General features: G+C 34.9%; 3 protein-coding genes across 5 annotated transcripts in view; 1 reads left to right on the plus strand and 2 right to left on the minus strand.

Annotated features, from left to right (window-relative positions):
* Window positions 1-3210, plus strand: part of LOC148649180 (coiled-coil domain-containing protein 148-like) — a 42411-nt gene extending 39201 nt beyond the window's left edge. For all 3 annotated transcript variants that reach the window (XM_088605525.1, XM_088605526.1, XM_088605527.1), the window contains one exon: window positions 2934-3210. The gene's annotated coding sequence lies outside the window, so the exon portion shown is untranslated. The remainder of the gene's footprint in view (window positions 1-2933) is intronic.
* Window positions 1512-5361, minus strand: upp2 (uridine phosphorylase 2). The gene is made up of 8 exons (XM_088605532.1): window positions 5221-5361; window positions 5050-5117; window positions 4845-4962; window positions 4587-4745; window positions 4041-4155; window positions 3674-3883; window positions 2927-3073; window positions 1512-2181 (listed from the first exon to the last, which is right to left on the minus strand). The coding sequence occupies exons 2-8, from the start codon at window positions 5100-5102 to the stop codon at window positions 2039-2041; spliced, it is 945 nt and encodes a 314-aa protein (XP_088461658.1). The 5' UTR covers window positions 5103-5117; window positions 5221-5361; the 3' UTR covers window positions 1512-2038.
* Window positions 5362-7122: 1761 nt separating this feature from the next.
* Window positions 7123-17689, minus strand: c14h7orf57 (chromosome 14 C7orf57 homolog). Its single transcript, XM_088605533.1, has 8 exons — window positions 17538-17689; window positions 17159-17213; window positions 16462-16641; window positions 15264-15366; window positions 13882-14020; window positions 13568-13656; window positions 10171-10283; window positions 7123-8778 (listed from the first exon to the last, which is right to left on the minus strand). The coding sequence occupies exons 1-8, from the start codon at window positions 17619-17621 to the stop codon at window positions 8717-8719; spliced, it is 825 nt and encodes a 274-aa protein (XP_088461659.1). The 5' UTR covers window positions 17622-17689; the 3' UTR covers window positions 7123-8716.
* Window positions 17690-18406: the final 717 nt, after the last annotated feature.

The raw sequence follows: 18406 nt of genomic DNA on the forward strand, positions 1-18406 counted from the left end.
GTACTTTGACAGCACAGCACTCAAAAAAGTTTTTTTTCTTTCCTTACATTAAATGTTCACTTGTCATTATCTGCCTGCTGTATTAAGAACAAAAGAACAGTTACAAATGAGAGAGGGTCATTCTGGCCATCAAGCACATTTAGTATTTAATGGTTAATTGATCCAAGAATCCAACCATTTTTTTTAAATAAGCCACAGTTCTGCCTACAACATGGCTGTGTAGCTTCTGCCATAGTCCCGCCACTCTTTGAGTAAAGAAGTGCTTCCTGTTCTTGGTTTTAATGCACTTCAGTGTAGATCGCCTCTGCCTCTTATTCATGTTTCACAGTTCATTCTGGAAAAAATCCACTGACTTTGACTTTGTCAATGTCATTGAGAAGTTTGAATACAGTATTTGCACCCTCATGGTCGTTTCTGATCAAGATTAAAATGGTCTTGTTCTTTTTACCTATTCAAGTAAAACACTTTACTAATGTAACATACATCATATCATCATACTTTTATCACATACTCTGGACTCTCTGCTTTACAGAGTTTAATAAAGTATAAAAACTATTTTGTCACAAAGTAAATATCCCTCTACTTAAATTCTACACTTTTGACTGTAAAGATTAACATTCTGTTGCTTCCCGACATTGTATAGATGATATCAATCATACATCAATGTAAACATCTAAATCATTTTCTGTTTTTCTCATTTTGTATTTATGCACAAACATTAACTATAAATACAAAATGCAAAATAGTCAGAAAAGGTTTGTACTTGTAAACATTCTAAAACCTCCTCTGGTGCAAGGAAGGTGTCTGGTAGGCTAGAGGGGACACTGTCATAGAAATGTTTTTGAATCAACATTGTTTGGGCTTTGGTAATCAACCCCTTGAAAGTTATGCTTTGTGCAAATTATAATGTCTTACACCAGAAGCACTGCTATTGGGTGTGTAGTTCAGGTGAAGACACTGGTATGCCTCTGTAAACAAAGAGGTTACCACTTATTTCAAGATATTCATGCTTTGCAGTTCCTAACAATTTCAGCTAATCTAGTAAATGAGCTCAGCTGTCCAAGTATCTTCTATTTTTGTTCTGTTTTGCCAAATGCAAAGACTTGCCTTTGTACTCTCACAGGTGTGGTTGGCTGCACATTAGTGTTTTTCCTGAAATGTGTTTTTGCAGCTGCTTCTTACAGACAGGAGCTTAATGTCTTCTACTGGCCTGGACATCACTCTCCTGTATCAAAATGTTGGTAGTGGAGTTCACGTTCTTCTGCTTAATGATCACTGTCATCTGCGGGCACACTATTAATATTTTCAAAATGTGAAAATTCATTACTTCCTCGTCCTACTCCACATCTTTTTCCTTTTATTGTCTGAAGATTTGAAATGGGTTATAAGCAGATTCATTCAGCATCTAAGATGGGACTGCACACCATATGTTGTTTTTAAATAGAAGCCTTTGAATGTTTTAGGGTGGAGTGTAGCATGATCTTCCTATAGAGTCTGAATACCAGCAGTGGTTTTGAAGTCAAAGCAGATTTAATGTAGAACACAGAGGATATCCTTCATCTTTCATGGAATTTGAAACTTAAAAAAAATAATCACAAATAGCTGTAAATAAGTAGCTTTGTAGTTAAAAAGCTGTTTGCTTTCGATTTGAGGTTTTTACAAAGATTCCACACTGCAATCTGTTTGTATTCACAAAGATGAAATCAGGTTAAAAGCTATTTTTGTCAAATTTCTAGATTACAGCTTGTTTTAATGGATTGGATTGCTGAATTCTTAACCTTGCTTTATGGTAATATTTAACTTGAGCAACCAGTCCATGCTTAACAATACCATTATGTGATTGATCAATAAAACATTCGTTACATTTCTTTTTTAATTGTGAGATTTTGTCTTTCAAACAAAAACATACAATATACAAATGTGCATTATAGATATTCATGTGAAGAACTATACAATGCAAATTTATTATATATTATTTACAGGAAAAAAACATGATTATATACAAACTCATTTACATTTGGAATTTAAGGCAGCAATGCTAATTGAAAAGTCCAAGGCGTTTCTTTATGAAATGTGACATCAGACACTGTGGCCGCTGTTGATATTCAGTAAGAACGTCATGTGGAGTAGAAATCTGGTCCCCTTCAAATCGATCCAGCAAGGTCACACAGACAACAGCAGCTGAAATATTGAACACAGTGCATTATATTTACATTGTGCCAATACTTCTGCTGCACAATATTTACAATGTAAAAACTAAAACCCAAACATAAACATGCAGAAGCGTCACTTCTGGTAATATTTCTTATTTGAACTGATTGATTTTTTTTGTTGTACAGCACCTCATAAACTTGGGTCAAGCTTTCTTGTCTTCTTTCTTTTCACATAAGAAATTCTAGCTGTTCACCATAGTTGATTTTTAAAAGTCTAATGACTGTAAGAAACAGAAATAGATTATATATATACAGTATAACAACAAGCTATTTCTTCTGCCTATAAAGCGGGAAAAAAATTGTATTTACACTATAGTATTCAGAAATATTTTCCTATCAGATAAAGTGCCAACATCTGAAATATGATATGATCCATGTGCTTTTATCAGATTAACATTTCACCATTCCTCCTCACAAGCTGTGCTTCTCTTGCTTGTTTGTACATTCTAAGCATGGATCCAAAGCTTAACAGGCTTGATTCCCAAAGCTTCTCGGACATTCCACTTTACTGGGCTGTTATTTGATAACTGTGTTCCCTGTACGAGGGTATGTGTAGAGCATGTTAATAAGTCTGTACTTTGACCCTTGTCATCTTACCAACATTGTTCTCAATTATAGCTAATTCTTGGAACAAAGTGTTTAGAACCTTTGCGGAGCACATTGGAAAATGTTTTTTTATAAAAAGATCCGCTTGGGATATTTACTCTTAATACCTTTCAGCCCGCAGATATGACACATGGCAGCAAACACTGTGGACTCCATTTCAATGTTCCGCACTCCGGCTTCGTGGGCTTTCCTCAAGTATTCCAGCTTTTCTTCCGTAGAGAAAGAGCACAAAGCCCCATCCAGACGACCCTGACCTGACAGGGATGGATAAGAGAGATCTGTAAATGTATCGGCAATATCCGCTTAAAATGCAAAAGCTTGAACACGTGCAAGACTTGAGTGCTCTTATACTGTATGGTGAACAATAAAAAAGTCAAACGAGAAACAAAAACTTGAAGTAAGTATATGTTGTCACATATTTAAATGTGTGGTTTCCGGGGCAGGTGCTGTCTTAGTTTCAAACTCAAATCAAATTGGTAACATTTCCTCTTAACGGTATAATTTAACTTGGTATTAAATGTCTGCTTCTGGATTTGAGATTTGTAAATCTCAACTCCATTCTTAAGTGGAGAAGCCACCTAAGTGTTTACATGCTTCTAGTGGAACTGTCAGGAAGAACGCTGGAATCACCATTTCTTCTATGTCCCCTTCCACTATCACATCTGATTCCTGCTGATACTCCCTCCACTGAAACTGACTTCAAGGATAATGAAAAGCCAGCCAGACACCTCTTTTTCAGCAACAACCTGGCCATTGTCCAGTGCGATGTGACCAAATTGAATTGGGTCGAATGGAAGAACAGATAAAAGACTAACTAAAACTGTCACTGTACTGAGTCTTTCAAATGGACTTACCTTCGTAAAAATCATGGGTACACATGGTGTTCCCGATAACCGTGGGGAGGTTTGGGATCTCTGTCGCACACTGCAGCAGCTCCTGAGCCAGGTTTGCGTCCAGTTCAGTGCTTCTCACAATCACCTTCCCCAGCACCACCTGTTCAAACTGGGGCCGAAAGAAGGAGTCCACAGCTCTGTCTGTAATCACTACGGTCCCCGGCTCCAGACCTGCACAACAGAACATAATAATGACGGTTGGCCCAAACCATTTAAGACCTATCAAGCAGCCATTTCTGTCACACTGTTTTTCAGAACTCATCAAAGCAGTATATCACGTAAAGAACCGTTTCATATTTTATATATTTTAAGAAAACAGACAACATACCAACGCCACCGGAAGTCCCAATGCGTATGAGGGTGACATCAGAACACTTGGCATGGTACAGGAGCTTTATCAGTTCGTGCAGCATAATGGAGATAGATGGAACTCCCATTCCATGCTGAAATGGGTCACGAAATCAGAAGAGCAATTAACCAGCAAGGAAAGATTCAGTTCAGCTTGCACTTATGATGTAAGCAGTAGCCAATTCACTTATAGAGCTCCAAGTGTAAGGATAAAAAGGGCAGCACTATTAAATACTAATGTCAGCACTGCAGTATCTTCTCTCACAGTACAGGAAACCTTATGCTTCAGTACAGTAACCTTATGTTGACAGCAGGCTTTTTAAAATTATTGATCTGGCAGAAGCTCAATGAATATTGCTGACTTTAAAATGTACACTTGTAGAAGATTCTGCAACATGTATTGTTGCATTTCACATCTTCCTGGAATACATTTCTTTAGTGAAAAATGAGAGTTGGAAACCTGAAAATCTAAAACTTATGGACAGACTTTCTTTAACAGGTTGCACATGCAACACAGTTTACTTACACTAATGGAAAGCACAGGGCCCACTTTGTACATAGAGTACCGGTCTGTTCCAGCACAGATGTCCTCAATGTCAGTGGTGTCCCCAGTTAAGCCCAACTCCCTGTGCATAAACTGGGCAAAGGCTTTCATTCTGTTGCCGCTGCCACCAACACAGACAAACTTTAAAAAAACAGAAATAAAATGGTCAACTTAATGTGCTTCACATTCAACAGATTATTTCTCCTGGTTAAAACGTTTGACCATACAGTCTTCACCTACCTTTATGTCCCCAAACATTGACTGCAGGTTGTGAGTTTTTGTTCCCAGGTTAAAGTGATAGAGAATGTCCTCCTCCATTGAATCCAGGTGAGGATTTTTAACATGCACCACCTCATGTCTGAATAACATTGGGGAAAAAAAGTTGCACTGAAGTTTTGACTAACATTTACTAAAGAAGATATTTCCGAATGTACACAGTACTTACTCAATATAATCTGTTCGTTCATTCCCAACACTTTCTAGTAAAATGGGAGCCATTGCTTGATGTTCACTCTGTGCCCAAACAAAAGTGGTAAAGAAAATGTACGTTTCATACTTCACATAAAAATAATTGAAATTCACATAAGAAATTCCAAATAGACATTAACAACCCTACCTTTCAAAATTCTCAGAATGGAAATGTTTTGTGGCTTCTGCTGCGTTGTTTGATGAAAGCAAGAAAAACCTCTCTGTTTGGTTGCGGGATGCTTATATCTGTGAGTCGTTCTCAGAAATGATTGGCTGCAGAGGGAGGTGTACAGTTAGTTCTCTGTCACAAGGTCACTGAACCAAAACAGGCTATATTAGAGTAGGAGTCACATTCTGTATGCAAACAAAAATAGTGTCACTGAACCACCTCATTCCAGGGTTAAATTGCTTCCAGAGTCCCATGTACCATTGCATTGATTTTATTTACATAAAAGGCTCCAGTATTGGAACCACTTTTGGGTAGTAATGGAAACCAATAGAACTTATTTACAGTGCCATAATGTAATTGTTGATGTAGCTTTAGAAATGTGGGTCTAAACGTTAAAAGAAAAAAGTTGACATTGTCCGTTCATAAAATAATGTGAAATCATGACATAAAATATCAAAAAGTACATAAAAAGAGTATAAAACTTGTTTCTTCTAACACTTCCAATACTGGAAAGATACTTCTTTTACAATTCACTCATATTGTTTCTTAATAACATCAAAACCATTCATATGGTTGAATTCTATACCAAATGAATTTCCATTGTGTATAATAAACATATTTTATAAATTATAAATATGAATCAACAGTTTCTCTTGGAGAACATTCAGTGGTATGAAAAGTTCTATCCACTACTCTGTGGTAGTTACAGCAACCAGCATTTGAAATGATCACAGTGGCTGTACTTTGAATTCTGTTAATTATCCAACTATTTTCAAATTACCATTTGTTGTCAGACAACTTGGATTAACATCAACATGATATGGAAAATGGAGCTGAGAAAACATGGTTAATCAGTGCACTGGTTAATCAGTAACACCTAGGTTTTAAATATTTATTAAGTTTTTAGCATTTATTCAGCTAAAGCATTTCTAGTAACTCATTTTAGATTTTTTTATGATTGCTGAGTCACTGAGACATTCTGGGTATTTTCAAGTAACATACAATTCAATTACCAATACGTTTTCTCTGTGTGAAAAATATGTATCCTTATCAACTATCCCACCTTTAGCCATTATCCTAGTTAAACCAAGGATTATACAATGAACTCTCCAATACATTAAAAACCAAACTGCAAGCTAAATGTGGTTTTCAATTCTATATTCTAAACTTAATTTTATTTTTTTTCCATCAAAAACAGAGCTCCATTATAATTCACAACCGTCACATAAATATACTGTACATTAACTACTGCCATTTAAACTAACCCCTTATTTTAACTAGACATGTTTATGGTTTGGTTTAAAGATGTGTTAAAATGCAGAACTTGTGTTAACATTGCATTTGTGAGTTAGAAACTAATATTTTGGCTAATTCTAGTAAAATGGAGTAGTGTTAAGAACCATGGTTAAGAAAGCACTCTGAATGGGATTAAAGCTGATTTAGAGTTAGAGATTTCTCCTGAAACTAGAAGTAGATCGACAGATGGACTAAGATGGTTCGAGATGTGTGCAAGTCAAATTGCGTACATTCTAGATATATTGGATGACATTTACAGCCACAAAATATTGAAGTAAGGTATGCCATTCAAAATTGCTCCAGTGAATACCCAGCTCTAAAGATAGATCCCCAGATTATCATTGTGAATGAGAATGACAATGATAACTACAAGTTTGTTGGGCCAAATGCCCTCCTTTTGTTTATAAACCTATGTTCTTAGGTCTTCATTTCTTCCCACTTTTTTAATAACATTCTATCACTTGTTTTAATCAATCAATACATCAATAAAGTAACATGAGGGTTAATATAACTGGAAATCAGAAAGGCTTATACTTAATCATAACCTAATATAAAATTAAAAATATCAAATACAAAATTAAAATATTATGCACATGCAAGTTTATTGTTGGATTTCGTGGAAGGTATTTGGACATAAGCAAATTTTAGAATTCAAATAAAACAAACATGGAAGACATCAAAAGATATGCAACATCATTGGGAGTTACTTACTGTTGTAAATATGTCTAGTATGCAATCATAGCAACATCAAAAATGTAATTGGGATGGGAATTATTTTAGCTGCTGAGTGAAAATGGGAGTTTTTGAAACATCAATCAGGGCAACTGTTTTTAAAGAAACATCACATAAACAAATACATTTTCATGAATTTATTCTCATGCACTGAAACATCTCCAGACTCAGTTCCAAGGATACAATATGATCGAAAATACACGGTAAAAGTAGCTTCATCTTGCAAATTTAACTTGCTAGTTTTAAAATACGACTTTAACTTAGCTTTCTGGAGATTTGCATAATATCACATGTATAAAGGCCAATGACAACAAAAACTAAATTCCATTCTTTAAGGTTCAATGCAGTAAGTGCAGTGCAAGCCTTTACCTGTATTTTATTAAGGTGGCCTAAATAAAGTTTGCAATAATGGAAAAAATACTTATGAAACATTGTTTACTAGGCCTATAGTACAGCTAGACATTATAATAATACTCCATGAGATTATTTAGCTTCCGAGTACCAGATATTTATAGCCTTACAATTTATTTTCAGACATTTTTACAACCTTTACAGCTGTCTCTTTAAAATAAAGCCAAATTAAGATGAAGTAAATGTTCCACGTTGTCATTTTCTTCTATTACTACTACAGTATATTCTATTCTACATATTACTAATATAAACAATGCTTTTATATCGAATAGGTATGAAGAAAAACGCAGCACCATAAAACCAAAGACTCCTATATTCAAAGCATGTACATTTATGCTTTGAAGCGCAAAGCTATCTGGCTAAGGGACAAGGGTCTGGGCATGAAGAGAGGGTATTCAGAATGCCCTTTGTCTATGTGACCACATAAATGAAGCCAAGAGTCAGCTGGAAGGGTTTTGGTGGGGAATGCAGTGATACCCAACACCGATGAAGATACGAATCATCTGTTTTTGCATTTAAGAAAAACATGACATAAGGTGGGGGTTATCTTCTTTCTCAAACTTGCATTATTAGAGCTCATATGCAAGGCTTTTGTTTAATCATTTTAGTGTTCTAATGATTTGTAATAGCTGTAAGCTGAAGTCAGTCATAGCACTGAGTCATGGTCTACTGGGTACCACACAGATAGAGACCAATATAAAGTCAGATAATGGAATTAATGTATTTTTTTAACATAAAATAATCCAAATTAATTTTGAGATCTATTTTCACAGCACATCTCAAATTAATAAATATATAATTATAAAGCCAAATGTTAAATGAGTTATTTGTTCAGAATTTACAAGAGGCAAAACAACAAATACAGACTGAGCAATGTTTCAACAGATAAGAAAATCAGTATGATGAATTTCATCCACAATTGTAAATAAAAAAAGAACAAAAAACAATAAATAAAAATGGAATTAGACCATTGTGTTGCAATAGCAGAAAAGCAAATGGTCTGTTATTAAAATATGACGGGCTTCATTCTCAGTCCTCAGTCACATTGAGAGAGGTCCTGGTCTGCTGCAACAGAGCTTGGTGGTTCCGAGTTAACACCTAGAAGAGAATAACGCTTTATTAATTTCAGAGTCTTCAATTCTAATGCTGATAAAAAGAGGATTGATAGGATTGATGGATGCTAAACTTTATTTTGTGTCCGTTGACAAAAATCACATTATGAAAGAAAAAAAAAAGGAGATAAGTGTCAAATTAAATCAATACTGATTTCTGTTGTGGGTAAGAAAATGGTAAGGCACTTAGAACACACTGTTCAAACACTTTATTAAATGGAGTTAATTACCAAGGTCCATTTTTCCAGAAAACAAATTTAATATCTTGGTTGTTCTTCAATTTCTTGCTAGCAATGCTCAAACCAGATGTATGCAATATCATAAGAGCATTTAATTCAACAGTAATAATTATCATCATCCTAACACTTCTACAGCACTTTTCTGAAGCCAGTTGAAAAACAGGGATTATTGGGAAGCCATGATTGGTAAAAGCAGGGAGAAATTTCCCTAGGACACCGGAAATACACCCTGACTCTTTTTAAGAAATGGCCTGGGATTTTTAATGACCACAGAGAGTCAGGACCTCAGTTTTACATCTCATCCAAAGGATGGGGCCTTTTTACAGTATAGTGTCCCTGTCACTATACTGGTGCGTTAGGACCCATATACACTGTAGGGTGAGTGCCCCCTGCTGGCTGTACTAATACCTCTTCCAGCAACAATTTTTGCTTTCCCAGGAGGTCTCGCATCCAAGTACTGGCCAGGCCCACACCTCCTCGGCTTCTGTTGGTTCCCAGTAGTGAATTGCAAGTTGATATAGCTAATCTCTCAAGAAAATCATATTCTAATCAGTAAGAAGTGCTGAATGTAGCCCAGCCCAGATACTGTATGCTCTATTGGGTTTATGTTAGGTCATGGACTGGCCACTGTATTCACATGCATACGGTGAAAAAAGTGATAAAAATGTTGCCAAAAGGCAACTGAAAGGTAAGGCTCCACAGCCGAAACATTGTGTTTTCTTTCTTCTCTTTTCAGCATGGAATAAACCTATTACTTGTTCCTTTGCAGACATAAAATAATTCTAGGTAAAATCATGGTGAATCTGTTACTTCTACATATTACATTCATAGATGCTATTGTGTTTAGCGAACTAGTAGATTACTTAGGAAGGCCTAAATGGTGTGTAGGTAAGTTTAAGAAAGTCACCATTACTTTTTCCACCATAAGGTTCTATATTTGCCAACCACCATTTTAATAACCAAGAGGTTCTTAATACCTACCTACATACATTTTGGATTCCAAAATTGGCATTGTACAAAGTATGAAATAGGTCTATGATTCACTAAGGAAATCTCTTTGCTAAATAATATATAATCTTAATCCACCCATAAAGATCAAGGCTTCAAAAAAATACACAGGACTTAAGTTACAAACTAACTTGATTCTTCTTCATCCTTCTGGGCTTCAGTGTTGACAGCATGCCATTCATCAGCATAGCCAAAACTCAGCAGCTTCTGCATGCTAACAGGTGGTTCTTTTTTGTCAAAAGACCTTAATTGGTTTGGAGAAAAAAAGTTTTAGCAACTACAGTATATTTATTTGCATATGGTAAAACATTCTATGGGCAAATGTTCCTTCAATAATTTTGGGTTGTTAAAGAAAACCCATGCACAGTACAGTTAGAATAACTACTATGAATACATTCATCAGACAATAATTAGAAAGTAGAAGTGTTTACTATACAAATGAGCTCAGTTCAATAGTGACTTGCTGTCTCTGTAGGAAGAGTGAGTCATGTTCCAAAAGCAGAGTTTCTGTAACTGAGAATATCAGGCCTGTATCTTAAGTAGTATAAAATAGTGGTGTACAAACTTGGACCATCCCATCCAGGATTCGTCTCCTAGCTGAATGGTACCATCCTAAACTATAAAATAATCTTAAAGGGAGTCTGACAAAACAGAACTGGAAAAACCTTTTCCGTTATATTATATGCTACAGCTTCATCTGTACCTCAGAGTATTCAAGTTAGAAACTACATTTGTAAGCTTATTTGAGTTTTGATTTAAATTGAAGCTTAAATTGTTGTATTTTTCCCCAGCAAATATTTTTTGTTTTATGTACCAGTTGGCTCACACTAAAGAAGTAGAACATTAACTTAGAACAGCAATAGGAAACTCTGCTTTAGGAGATGCACTGTGGAAAATGACACAGCTTGACATTTAAGCATACATTCCATGGATACTAAAATATAATAGTCATTTAACCGAGCAACTTCCAAACTGTGAGAACTTTAGTGCAGTAGATTCTCATGAGTTAACCCTATTAAAAAAAGAACATTACCAAATTATTTGGAAATGTTAATTAAATTATTTGGATTCTGCTGTAAGATGGACCACGAATCAAACATTTTCAAGTGGAACAAAATTCTGATGATGATCTATATTTACTACAAGTGCAGTAAAAATAAACTCAAATACAAGGTCAACCCTCATTTTTGGAACTAAAGAATGTTTATTTTACCTTCACATATCAACTAGTGAAGAGTCAATAGTGTCTTACTGCAATGAAAAAACTTCCCATTATTAGTAATAGTGTGTTGAAGGTCATGTTGTTCTTGCTTTGGAGGAAAACATTTGTTAAATTATGTACATTCTATAGTAGAATTTGAGTCAAAATATTCTGTATTTCCAGATTTCTTTGAATTAATCATGCCTACCACTTTCTAAGAGTGTATGCATTTATCAAAAGTAATCTACCTTCTTCTTATGAATAATCAAAAGAACGGATTACTTTGTCTGAAGGTCTATTATCTAAAATTGCATGTAGAGGTGTGATTCACTGTCCAGCATCATTCATTACACACAGCTTTAAAAATAACTAATTGTCCTCATAAGCTGCAAGGATGTACAATAAAATAATGTGGTTTGAAATTAGCAAACAGACTACATGGGTCAAATGGCCTCATCTCATTTGTAACCTTTCATTCGTTTGCAAAAGATTAACTTTAACAATCATAAGAAGAGTGCTACACTTCATCTGAATTCCGATATAACTTTCTTAATAACTGCTCTTTTGGCACATGAAAACTTAGCAGGCAAATAAAACTTTCTGTTTAAAAATTGGTAAAAACGAATTGCAGCCAAACAAAACAGTAGAGGTGACCATGTCCTCAGTCTTTTCATCGAACCAAGAGTTTTCAGCCAAAATAAAAAAACAGATACACTTTTATATTTTACTGTTTGCAGTTATTTGCTTGTTTCGATTTTGTTTTTTTGAATAGTCATATTTTCTAAAACTGGTTTCAAAAACTGGTACATTAGAACAATGTAAAACTATGCTTTTCTCAAATCAGGGGAAATATTGTGATTACATATGAAAAGCAAATAGCCCCAAACCAAAATATTATGGTCTGCTATAGCTAACATAGTATTTATTACCATAAACAACCCCACAATTTCCCCCACCCATTGACTCTCTGTTGATACTTTATTATAAAAACATCTTCCATATTAAATTTATTACACATCTGAATGATATTTTCCAATCTTAAAAATCTGTTTATGGGTAGTAAAGGAGAATATACAACATTCCAGCATTTCCTCAGCTGGTGAAATTAAAATAATTAAAAGCTAATTCACTATCTAGTATTGTAGTCAAACCAAGGATGACAATTCAAAACAGTTACAAATTAAATAGGACTAAATGTATTTTTTATTTGGTATATGAGATATATAAGCTCTCCTTCTTAATGTAAAAAAACTAGAAACATTTCAAATAAAGGATTTACATTTAAGCAATGGTTGCACATTAACTTAAGACTAACTAGCATAGTTCACAGCACAAAATAAGCAAAAGCCTTTTGGTTTTCAAACACATGCCAGTCTCCTGCATTATTGTTTTGAGTAACATGCTGTTAGTGATCAGTAAAAACACACAATACAGTCCCAAAAGGATAGCTTCTAGTTTGTTCACCTTTTCACATGATGGCAAGCCCAGGGGTTCAAATGCAAGAAGACAACATAAAATATTTACTTAATGGGCTGTCTGTACTTCTATAAAACCTGCAGACAGTCTAGGTTCCTACAGGAAACACTTGCTTTTATACACCACTTCCGAATAGAAGAAATGGTATCCAACTAAAAAATATGGATTAAGAAAATGAATGCTATTTTATAGATCAATTCACAATCATTTTCATACTGCATGCAATGAATTAATAAACACCATTGAGCAAGCTGTTGTATAGTGCACATCTGAAAGCTATTTAATATGCAGTGTGGAATCAGTGCATTCTGAGTATATACTGTCCAAGCCCAACCATTTCAGTTGTTTGTAAAAATATTTTAAGATAGAATAGTTCAGAATTTTTAATTGGCAATTGTTATTGACTACAAGGTACGGCCCATAGTGAAATCTCGTGTCCCATCAGAAATCCAATTTTTAGACAGTGTTTCTCCTAAATGCCTTAATGAAGAACTTGATTTATAAAACTTCCTGTAATTGAAATAATTCTTTAAAGGTGAACTGTTTTCAATGAGTAGTATCGTAATTAGATTTTGCATTTTTTCTTCTTTTTTTTTTGCCTTGAATAAGGTGTTTACATTTAAAACATCAATTTGATTAAGTCTTAAATATCCAGGGAATGCAATGATGGCAAAGCTGTCCTCTGAAATGTTGACTCATATAAAGTCTTTACATATATAGTTTAAATGGTGGTACTATGCATTGTCCTTTGTAACAGTAAACAAAATTTCAAGAACAAACGAACACGTTATTGCCACGTACTTTGCCCTCTGGTGGAAATGGCTATAAATACATTCTTACAAAATACTTACACTTTCTTATATTTGCCTGCCTCCTTATAATTTTCAGTAGTTAAAGATGGGTTCTCCAACTGGATTTCAGGATGGGTCATTTCAGCCTTCTGTGTCAGACAAACAAAATGTTCCAAAAACATATTTAACGCAGATGTGATGAGTTCTGTCCAAATTCAAAATGCAAGAGTCAACCAAGAAAATGGTATATAAAATGAAATTTGTTCAGGTTTTGACTGAATGGTTTAAGTCACGGATGACACATGAAAAAGCAAACACAGAAGAATGTGAAGTACACAATCACAGTACTGATGTACTACATATTTTGCATTCACCTTATCCTGGGGCTCCCGCTCCCAGTGTGTTTTACTATCACTTCCAAAGGGAGCATCTAGAGGATGCAATGATGCTTTAGTTGGACTTTTCTTGAATTCTTCAGAAGTCATGTAATCAGGAGTTGTTCTTTTAGTTGTACTGCAAGTAGAAAACCATAGTAATTTCCCCTATATCTAAAAGCTCTGTACAAGACACTAAGAGAAAAAAAAACATCCGGATATTACCAACATCATTCTGCAGTTTTTATGCTCACGATTGCCACCTCCAGTTGACAGGGATTCTAATACTATTATTTTATAAAAAATAAAAATCTTTGGAACAAACTCATGTTCACCTCCAAGGCATTAAGTTTCAACTCAAAGCCTTGAAAAGAACCAATGGATTGCACAGCTAAACAATTAAACAGTTACTTGGTCAAAAGTCCAGTACACTTTCACCCATTAATCAGAATCTGAATATATTTTTAAAAAAACACATGGATCTTAAAACTGAAACACTAGTCCAGTGCTAATCTGCTAGACGTCCTTTCTTCAGGAAAGACCGGGAGGATGACTGAAATTACAATTAAGGTTTACTAATCGGTCATTAATACCTGTAGTCCTAAAACACCTTCTTCATATCTATACACCACAAGAGGGCAAGCAAGATCCAGCTACACTTGACAATGGTATGTAGATAAAAAGCTTGATCATCATAGAAAACACATAATTGTTAAAGAACTAGTTAGTACATTGGAACAAATAATAGGTTTATTCCATGCTGAAAAGAGAAGAAAGAAAACCAAATTCAAAATGCAAGAATCAATCAAGAAAATGGTACATAAAATGAAATTTGTTCAGGTTTTAACTTTTCTTTCTTCTCTTTTCAGCATGGAATAAACCTATTACTTGTTCCTTTGCAGCCTATGCATGCTGACGCAGCTACCAACCTGAAATAGATAGTACATTGTCCTTTATCAATATTTAAACTTGGTTTAGTCACAAGTAATGTACTTCTAAGAATATTTGGCACCATTATAATTAATTCTGTAGGAATAAGCTGATCAAATGAAAATATTTATATATGCCACACAGTATGCAATACATTTTTTTTTTAAAAGGGGGGTACAATAATTGATCCTCAGTATGTTTATTCTGTGGTTGAGCCTTTGTTTTTGACACATTATGGATCATGTATCCTTAGAGCCTCTTAATAATGGTGAGATCTGAAATAAATACTTTGAGAATTGAGTTGCTGTAATTTGATACTTCATAAAACCAGATGTATTTCAAACTAAAAATTTTAATACTTAAGATAGGACACAGACCTTTTAACTTTAATTGGACAATATGACATTTTTAAGACAATTTGTCTCAGAAAATGTGTACAAATTGCTCCTTACCTCTGAATTTCTTGAGGTCCAGATTCTGATGAAAACCAGTCTGGAGGTATGTAATGCAACTTGGACTTTGTCTCTAAATTTTTCTCCTCATGCCATAATAAACCTATGGTAAAAAAGGGAATTTACATTGTTAATTCTCCATTCATTTTAAATTCAATTGGATTACAAATGTTGAAAATATTCACTATTTTTCAAAACAGGTCTTTGAAGACTAAGGGAACCCTCCCAATAGGTAATTTCAATTTACTGTTCAGATCTTCCATTTTATTCGCTTATTCAACTTTTTATATTAAATAAAATAACCATATGAAAAGATTAAAAATAACTCAATATTAAAAAGGAAAAAAAACTTTAAGTGTTTTGGACAACTCAGCAATCATACAATGGGCAACCCAGTTAAACCATTTACAAATTTTAAAAAATGTGGGATTTAGGCATCTGTGAGCCTGGTCAGCACCTGGATGGGAGACCTCCTGGGAAAAACTAAGGTTGCTGCTGGAAGAGGTGTTAGTGGGGCCAGCAGGGGGCGCTCACCCTGCGGTCCATGTGGGTCCTAATGCCCCAGTATAGTGACGGGGACACTATACTGTAAACAGGCGCCGTCCTTCGGATGAGACGTAAAACCGAGGTCCTGACTCTCTGTGGTCATTAAAAATCCCTGGCCTGGGCGTTTCTCGAAAAGAGTAGGGGTGTCACCCCAGTGTCCTGGCCAAATTTCCCATTGGCCCTTACCAATCATGGCCTCCTAATAATCCCCATCTATGAATTGGCTTCATTACTCTGCTCTCCTCCCTACTAATAGCTGATGTGTGGTGAGCATTCTGGCGCACTATGGCTGCCGTTGCATCATCCAGGTGGATGCTGCACATTGGTTGTGGTGGAGGGGAGTCACCATTACCTGTAAAGAGCTTTGAATGGAGTGTCTAGAAAAGCGCTATATAAGTGTAAGCAATTATTATTTCTATTATCTAGTTTTTGTAAATTATGTTTTCAATGGCTAAAACAGCTCATATATAAGATGCCAAATTAATACTTCCTTAAATGCAACGACTTGAAAGAGTTTTGTCTGGCAAATTTATGTTTCAAACAGATTTTTGATATAGAACAACTTAACTAATGTTAACTTAAAAAATGCCAATTTTTCCAGTAAAGAATTTCCAACATATTACATTAACGCAAACACAAAAGAACACAGCACCTTTCTGCCCGCCTTGTTTTGCCAGTTTTACATAATCAGAATCAGATTCAAGAATGCCAGTCCGACGTCCATGGGCTTTTTTGTCAGGACCACCGTCAACATAATTTCCCAGTCCAGGAATCTGCGATGTGTGCCCCACAGCACCATTGTTACTGCTTGTAAACATATCTAGTTGGATCCCTGAAAAAATGAGGACAATGGAAAAAAAAAACCTGAACACATTTGTGCTTTATTTAGTACAGTACATTCGGGAATATTGAAATTAATTTTAGATTTGACTTTGAGGAAAGAAAGAGCTTATTTAGGGATGGTCGTTTTATTGAGTATATATATATTGGATATATTACTCAATATATTGTTCCAAATTCTCACAAAATTTAACAATTGTCTGGCTAAACATAAAGCAAGACTTTACAAAGTAATTTACTTCAGTCGGAAAACTGATGTGTTTGCCTTCTAATTATCACAGCGGTAGTAATCACTTTATAGCTCAATCTCATCAAAGCCACGAAATCGGCCTACTAACTCGTTTAACATTATTACCATTTCCATTTTAAACTAATATAAGACCCTCACACCCGAAGATGTCTCCACAGCCGAAACGTTGTTTTCTTTCTTCTCTTTTCAGCATTTAATAAACCTATTACTTGTTCCTAATATTAGATCTTACCACAATAAGGTATTTGATAGCACTTACCTTGTTTTTCGTCTCCTGTTGTGCTGCTCATTTCTGAGGCCCTGTGGTGTTGATACTAGTACAATAAAATAAACCTGTCAATATTTCATGCGCAGATTTAAACTACCATATTAAGACCATAAAACTATACTCTTTTTTTAAGCTGTTGTTTTTTTTTAATGGATAAATGGGCTTAATTACCGAGGACTGTTTTCTTCGGAAATCAATGACAATATAGGCCAACGCTAGGCGGTTAAAAAACGAATGTGCTTTCAAAAATAAGATAACCCCGTCTGCATTGTTACGTTTTACATTAAATTTAAACTTAAATCGTGCATTTAAAAGATAATAACCCCCTCCAAAAAAAAAAAAGATGTGACCACACAACCAGAACTCTCACCTGCTTGTAAATGCTGCACCGATTCCTAGTTCTGTGTTTACTGCTGGGTTCTAGAAGGAAGTACCGGCCGTTTCTGGTAACCATGGAAACGAGGCCAGGAAAGCAACCATCGTTTTTTTTCAGCAGTTAGTTCGCCTCCGACGGTTTGCGGTGGCACAGATATTCATAGGAATATAGAGCGCCCTAGCTCGTGAACTTTTCTCGGGGTCATTTCCGCTAGGCGGCCATGTTACGTGGGTATGGAGTTCATGTCCTTAGTTTAAGGCAGTAGACAGGGATCATCAAAAATGTTCATTAAACGCTGTGAAACTTTGACGTAAATAAACTGGACACTATAGTCGCACGATGTTTTTGTTTATTTTGTCTTGCGTTAAAATATCGACATGCAATTGTGTAATGTTTTTGAATTCAAAAAAAAAAAAACTCAGAATCAAGAAAGTAATGCAGTTGTTGCATTATATAGTACCTTTCCAAAAACCTAAACTCATTTAAACGTTTTTTTAAGAACCATCTAGTTCTCCAAAAACAACTAGGGTTTCCGAAGACTTTAAGAAGAAAAAAAAAACAACTAGCAAAAATTCCGTTCCACATTGTTGACCAATGAAAGTGATAATGTAATTGTATATGTTCCGTGATATTAGAGTGATATTTAAGTTTAAATTTTATAACGACTACTGGTAAACTGTTGATTTAGTTTGAGCCTATGGGTTAGGAATTTTGTTATTTGAGTTCAAGTAGCTTCGATGCATTTTGAATGACTCGTTTTGGAACAGAAAACTGCATGGTAACTAGCGTGTTACATACATCTAGTCAAAATGAATAATTTAAAATATTTAATATTTTTGTCAGTGATTTATTTTGGTTTAGTT

The sequence above is a fragment of the Lepisosteus platostomus genome, chromosome 14, assembly GCF_059453375.1.
Source record: "Lepisosteus platostomus isolate fLepPlt1 chromosome 14, fLepPlt1.hap1, whole genome shotgun sequence".
NCBI classification, from domain to species: domain Eukaryota; kingdom Metazoa; phylum Chordata; class Actinopteri; order Semionotiformes; family Lepisosteidae; genus Lepisosteus; species Lepisosteus platostomus.